The sequence below is a fragment of the Penicillium longicatenatum genome (assembly GCF_028827895.1).
Source record: "Penicillium longicatenatum strain IBT 33135 chromosome Unknown contig_7_segment0_segment0, whole genome shotgun sequence".
NCBI classification, from domain to species: domain Eukaryota; kingdom Fungi; phylum Ascomycota; class Eurotiomycetes; order Eurotiales; family Aspergillaceae; genus Penicillium; species Penicillium longicatenatum.
Window position 1 is genome coordinate 1,772,822 of NW_026643124.1, and position 6,934 is coordinate 1,779,755.

Here is a 6,934-nt window from a genome sequence, read left to right on the forward strand (position 1 = left end):
GTATAGAAGCTGAGTTGCTGGGTCGTAGGTACGAGACCGAGGCTTTGAATCTTAAGGGGACCTTAGAGGTGTCAGTAGCTATACATATATAATAACCATAGGACTACGAGCATTGCCCTAAGAACTGAATAGGAGTTAGGCATGGTGAATAAATGCGACGGTGACACGATGGCATAGCGTAGGCCTACATAGATCAGGTTTAGGGAAAGTCCCTTGCATTGCTCAAGCGAGTAGATAACCTGGAATTGAAGTCCTGCCCCTCACCACTCCATTGAGACTCGCCCAAAAGCAACTTGAAAAGTCGTAGTTTCCCATCATAAATGATAGCAGCCGCAGTATTCGCTTTTCTCACGCAATATTTCCAAAGCGATTCGCCAGCCAAGTTACATGGACCGGGCTCTCTTATCTCATCGATCCCAAAGAAGAAAGTAGATTGAAGGGGTATAGTGTATGATAGTAGTGTATGGTATGCGTATGCGCTTGGTAGAGGTCTCGAACGGAGTCAACAGAATTCCCATCCCATCTATTGCTTTTCCCGCAACTTCAGCCAGAGCGCGGCTCCGGGTTTCAGCCTGGCATATGCGTAACCGTCGTTTCTCTTTTGATATTCGTTGTTTATCTTAAGACGAGGCTTCGACCTTCTTCAGTTCTTCCCTGTAGATTCGGAAGAAGATTAGTGGCTGTCTTGATTCCAAATGCAAAGTAGTAAGACAGGGTTAGGCGGGGGTGGAACATGGGGCGAGTGGAATGGGAGTGTGGGTAGCACCCCTCTCCTCTTCAACAGGAAAGATATAAAAGCTTGGAATTTTCTGTCCAGCGCAATGATTGTACTCACTTCAGCTGCTTCGAGAAATCCTCTGCGGCATCGTCATCGTCCCAGCTCTCCTCCCAGAGGTGCTCATTGCCTTCGTTGGTAGCTGACTGCTCAGCTTCTTCCTGGCTCCAATCTAGATAGAGACTTGTTAGCGCGTAGTGTTCGAGACGAGGTTTGGTGGCTAATTGCGTTGGATGGTGGGGAGGGATCTACCTTCAACGGGGAAATCCTCAAATTCGTCATCCTCCTCCAGCACCTGGGGCTTCTGTTGTTGCTGGGGCTGTTCGGAGGCGGTCGCCTTGCCTTGGGGTGTGGAATTCGACATTTTAGTTAGAAGAGAATTTCCTTGTGCAGTTGGAATATCTCTGTTTGGAAAGGTGGAGGTGATGGGAACAGCGATGGGGTTTGGTGTGGTCAAGAGCTTGGTGAGGTCGGAGCTGGAGGTCAGTGACCGTTGACTTAGTCACCAGATCGGCGATCGCAGGTTACACTGATGTATGAAACCATCAAATAGGAACAACAATAACAATAACAATGGGAAAACTAATTACCAAGGGCCATAGGGAATAAAATATTCCATCATTATCCATAATTTATCAACGACCTTTACCCCATAATTTGGCTCGCTTAGCAAGCTACTATTACATATAATTACGCAGTAATTCGGGTTCGCCGGCAAGTCAGCAAGTCAACCCCATGGAAAAGGATCTCTAAGCCACCTTCACTACTTTCCCCTCCTTGTTCCTGTCTTACTTCTCCTTTGTGATCTTACTCAATTTTTCGCCTTTTCCTATCTCTACAGTATATCTCTTCTCAGGTTGTTCTCGGAAACCCGGCATATCACATGGAGTCCCGCTGAGATTCTTCCCGATCCGTCGCTTTGAATTCGGCTCCGGCCATGAACGTGATCTCGGCTTGATATATCGACCTATTCTTACCTTTGATCCCATATTATTTATTTCTTCATATTTGTTGCCCAGCATGATGCGTGTTGGGTCCTGGCTGTATGGCAAAAAGCCGGCCAATGCATCTCAGTTGATAGATTCTTCGGCTGAATTAAGAGACTGTACGTTCTTCAGGAATTTGTTCCCGGGACCGTTTTGTCCAACAGAAATGAGGCTCTTGCTGACCGTGGAATTTCGCGAGCGGGGAAGTGGATGAGGCGATGAAAGGTTTGTATTATCTCCGCCGCATGGACCACCTATGATAACTAAATCGGACTAACAAACTACAAAGCGGCAACCTTTATCCTGAACGACGACGTCGATACTGCTGAGAATGGCCTCGCTAAGGGAGACTCAACTTTTCACCAGGTGGGTTGGACCGTTTGCCCAATTCTGGGAAGTTCAGCTGCGGCTGATGACGTAGTGGTGAATCGGGCTGTGTTGCTGACCTTGGTGGCTACAACTAGTTGGGAAAAGGCATGGTGGCCTTTGTTCGCGCAACTTTAGGGTTTGAACAGGACATTATGAGACAAGGTCCGCAAAAGTCTTCCAGTTCCATTGGTCACAAGACTGACCCTTTCTCCAGCATCCGAGCGGTTAAGCGAAGCCGAAACAAGTGCCGCGAGCGAACAGTACCGCGCCCAGCAGAATGCTGATGCGCCGAATGCCTTTCATTCGGAAATTTACACCCCCGGTACCGAGTATGTTCTGTGCCAGGCCATTGCGCAGCTCTTGAGCGCCGTGGTTGGGGTGTTGAATGAGAGTTTGACGGAGAGTGTCAAGGCGTTCTACCGGTTGCGCAAGGCGTACATTGCATTGGATACGATCTTGAAAATGGAAGAGAAGTTTATGGAAGCCCACAGGCTAAAGCAGGGCATCTCTACACGACCTAGTGACCTTTCCAAATCGAGTGCCAGTTCCGATGAGAAACTAGCGGAGAAGTCCAGCATGGACTCGTCGATCAAAGGGCCTTCGACTGTCAATGGACTGCCCACTTTGGATACGGATCTCGCGAGAAAAGTATCTGGATTGTCAATTGCCCAAGAAAACAGCTCTGAGCCGGTCTCGCGCACCTCCACACCTGGCGGCTCAAATATCACCCATGACCCCGACTCGGACATTTTCAAAAATGAAATCGACATCTTCATTCACTCGGGTGCCAATTTCTGCTTTGGAATTCTTCTCATCCTCATCTCGATGATCCCGCCATCTTTCAGCAAACTCCTTTCCATCATTGGGTTCCACGGAGACAAGCAGCGGGGTCTGAGAATGGTTTGGCAAGCTAGTAAATTCCACAACTTGATCGGAGCCTTTGCTGCTTTGGCCGTTCTGGGTTACTACAATGGGTTTGTGCGGTACTGTGACATCATGCCAGATCCGACTCCGGGCGAGGATGATGTCGAAGGCTACCCGGCAGAGAGACTTGTGACACTGTTAGCGGAGATGCGCAACCGATTCCCGGATAGCCGGCTTTGGTTGCTGGAGGAATCGCGTATGGAGGGGGCGAATAAGAACTTAGATGGTGCAATGGAGCTTCTTGCAAACAGCAAAAAGAGTCCTCTGAAACAGGTTGAGGCTCTTTGTGTGTTCGAGAAGAGTTTAAATGCCTTGTTCCTGCACGATTACAGCGCATGTACGAGTGCATTTATCGAGGTGATTAGCGCTCAGGAATCCTGCACTGTATGCTCCCATATACTGACTTTGCCTCCTTTTTCCAGTGCTCCGACCTCAACTCCTGGTCCCGATCATTGTATTACTACATTGCTGGATCATGCCAAGTCCTTCTCTACCGCCAATGCCGCAAGACTGATCCCAAAAAAGCCGAGGAACACGCCCAAAATGCGATCAAATATATTCGCGAAGCGCCATCGTATGCAGGCAAGAAGAAATTCATGGCCCGCCAGCTACCATTCGACGTTTTTGTTTCGCGCAAGGTCGCCAAGTGGGAGGCCCGGGCGAAGGAATGGGGTGTTTCCCTGGTCGATGCTATTGGAGTGGATCCCGTCGAGGAGATGATTTTCTTCTGGAACGGACATAGCCGCATGACTGACAGTCAGCTTGAGGAATCACTGGAGCGACTTGCATGGTGCGAGAGCGAGGAAAACCCGACCTGGTCCCGTGAAGGAGCTGAGGGACAGGCGATCTTGGATCTTCTGCGCGCTGCAGTATACCGGTCTCTGTGCAAGACTGAGGAGGCTAAGGAGATGCTCAAGACGAAGGTCCTAAACCATGACAAGGCGCTGTTCAAGAGTCATTTGAATGATAATTGGGTTCTTCCGGCCGCTCATTACGAGATGGCGGCCAATCTGTGGAAGGAGCGTCCCACTTACCGAGCCTTGCATGGGTCCTCAGGCATTGCCCAGACATCGCAGAATGCCGATAAACCTGATCGGTCATTCACTGAATCAGGAAGCCCCGGTACCTCTGAGGTCACCAAGGCCGAGAAAAAGCTGGTCCATGACTGCAAACATCATCTGGAAACTGCAGCTAAGTGGGAAAGCTATGAGATGGAGGCCCGCGTTGGCCTAAAAGTAACTGCCGGTAAAGAGGCCGTGCAAAAGTGGGAGGCTATGCATGCATCTTGATCATGATCCCGGTCTCCTTGAACTGTTCATATCATCTGAGAGTCATGTACAGTAAGCAGCTTTACTTAGATTTCTTTTCTTTTTGTTATATAGATTTGATTTAGACAATGGGTGATGACATCATGTGAGTCCGGGGCAGTTTGATCGTAGCTTGCGCTTTCATACTGTAGCTTCCTTGCTCCGTCTATCCAGTCAGTAGACAACGTCCTGCTAACCCCACACGGTTGACACAATGCTTCGCCCTCTACTTGAGCCCGATTGGCGGGAAAAGATCCATCCTAAGTATTGTGTCCACTCAGGCCCCTCTTTGTCCGGCAGTTGTCAATCGCCAACCGAAAACTCTTCCAGGAACCCTAGGCCCTGTGCCATGGCTCTCAAGCCCCGAGTGTGCACATGATCAATCAAAGCCTCACATATCGACTCAATGCTCGGCGCATTGACTCGAAGACCGAGGCCGAAATCGGGGCCAGACACTGAAGCCCCACATATCCCAAGCTCCACGTTTCCCGGATAAAGCGGCTTCTCCGTCTCGGACATCCGATAGCAGAAGCTTAGGTTAAAGACTCCAAATCCGCCACTCCGAAGCAAAGCAAAAGTAATATATCCTTGGGAATCCTTCATGAGTTCCCCTAGCCTTTTTGTGAGAAATATGACGTGAAGAGGGCCCACAGTTCTTCTTGTATCCAATTCCCGTGTTGGGGCAATATCTTTTCCCCTTATCCAGAATCCTACTCTGCTTGAAAAAAAAAAAAAAAAAACTTCGCAGATCTTACTTTCTTGCTTTTTTACCCTTGAAATAGCCTGCGACTGCCATAGTCGTGCATCAACGCTATGGCCAACACAACAGAACACGACTACGATTACCACACGAGTAGCGACGATATCGAGTCACATGAACAAGTTGGTGGCGCCGATAACGCAGAGCCAATCGCGCCACTAGCGAAACAAAGTACCGCAGCATCAGGAATATCGGTCTTTGAAGAACGTGCGCAATCGATAGTATCACGAATCCGCAGTCGAGACCCAGGACAAGTCGCAAAATTCACGCATCCCCTCTCGCATACGAAAACAAGCCCCGATGTCATTGTCGATTTCGATGGTCCCGATGACCCGTACCGGCCATTGAACTGGGGTGTTAGGAAGAAGTGCGTGACAACGGTTCTATACGGATTGACAACAATGGGCACGACTTGGGCGAGTTCGATCTTTTCAACGGGCACGGATCAGATTTCCGCCGAGTTTGGGATTTCCACCGAGGTTGCGACCCTAGGAACGTCGCTGTTGCTGTTCGGCTTAGGGCTGGGTCCACTGGTTTGGGCTCCGCTGTCCGAGGTTTATGGGCGCAAGCCAGCTGTGCTGGCTCCGTACTTCATTGCGGCGATTATGTCGTTTGGAACTGCTGTTGCGAAGGACACGCAAACGATCATGTTGACCCGGTTCTTTGCGGGCTTCTTTGGTTCCGCGCCTGTCACCAATACTGGTGGTGTTCTGGGTGATATCTGGAGCCCAGAGGACCGTGGTGCTGCCATTGTGGGCTATGCGATGGCAGTGGTGGGTGGTCCTGTTCTCGGCCCCATTGCTGGTGGTGCGATTTGCCAGAGCTATCTGGGTTGGCGATGGACCCAATACCTCACCGGTATTATGATGATGTTCTTCCTTGTAATGGACCTGCTTTTCGTCGATGAGAGCTACCCGCCTGTATTACTAGTAAACAAGGCGCGCCGCCTTCGTTTCCAAACCGGCAACTGGGCCCTCCATGCTCGTCACGAGGAATGGGATGTTACATACAAAGAGCTGGGAAATAAGTATTTGATCCGCCCATTCGCCCTCCTCGCAACACCCATCTGCTTCCTTGTCGCCCTCTACGCCTCCTTCGTCTACGGTATCCTATACCTCAGTCTTGCAGCCTTTCCAATCGTGTTCCAAGAGATCCGCGGCTGGAACCAAGTCGTTGGTGCCCTCCCGTTCCTCGGCTACCTAGTCGGTATCCTCATGGGTGCTGGTGTTAACCTGGCCAACCAAAAATTCTACATCAAACGCCTCAAAGCAAACAACAACCGCGCCGTTCCCGAGGCGCGCCTCCCACCAATGATGCTCGGCTCGGTCTTCTTCGCCGCCGGCATGTTCGTCTTTGGCTGGACGAGCCCGAAGCATATCCATTGGATCGCCCCGGTCATCGGCGCCGTAATGATGGGCTTCGGATTCTTCACTATCTTCCAGGCTGCGATTAACTACCTGGTCGACACGTTCCAGAAAACGGCCGCCAGTGCGATCGCCGCGAATACGTTCCTGCGCTCCATCTTCGCTGGTGCGTTTCCGCTGTTCACTACTGCCATGTTCCATAACCTTGGTGTTCCGTGGGCTGCCAGTGTCCTGGGTTTTATTGCCCTTGCGCTTATACCTATTCCGTATCTGTTCTACACATACGGAAAAAGGATTAGAGCGCGCGGAAAGTGGTCCGCCGCCTCTGTTTAGATCCGGCATTTGTTCATATGGTTCATATGGTTTCTTTCCCTCCGTTGTCTGGAGGGATGGATGTTGATATTTTCTTGGATTCGTTCTCATAGATGGAACTGCGTTGCATTGCATAT

At 50.3% G+C, this 6,934-nt stretch overlaps 3 protein-coding genes across 3 annotated transcripts; 2 read left to right on the plus strand and 1 right to left on the minus strand.

Annotated features, from left to right (window-relative positions):
- Nucleotides 1-620: 620 nt before the first annotated feature.
- On the minus strand, nt 621-1,139 carry N7484_010934 (proteasome regulatory particle lid subunit SEM1; the record flags this gene model as incomplete). Its single annotated transcript, XM_057121321.1, has 3 exons — nt 621-654; nt 836-947; nt 1,028-1,139. The coding sequence occupies 3 exons, from the start codon at nt 1,137-1,139 to the stop codon at nt 621-623; spliced, it is 258 nt and encodes an 85-aa protein (XP_056967075.1).
- Nucleotides 1,140-1,795: 656 nt separating this feature from the next.
- On the plus strand, nt 1,796-4,343 carry N7484_010935 (TTC39/IML2 family protein; the record flags this gene model as incomplete). The annotated part of the gene is made up of 5 exons (XM_057121322.1): nt 1,796-1,880; nt 2,051-2,127; nt 2,226-2,292; nt 2,345-3,411; nt 3,477-4,343. 5 exons carry the CDS (start codon nt 1,796-1,798, stop codon nt 4,341-4,343), a joined length of 2,163 nt encoding a protein of 720 aa, XP_056967076.1.
- An 831-nt stretch (nt 4,344-5,174) lies between these two features.
- N7484_010936 (MFS transporter) lies at nt 5,175-6,818 on the plus strand (the record flags this gene model as incomplete). Its single annotated transcript, XM_057121323.1, has 1 exon — nt 5,175-6,818. The coding sequence occupies one exon, from the start codon at nt 5,175-5,177 to the stop codon at nt 6,816-6,818; it is 1,644 nt and encodes a 547-aa protein (XP_056967077.1).
- Nucleotides 6,819-6,934: the final 116 nt, after the last annotated feature.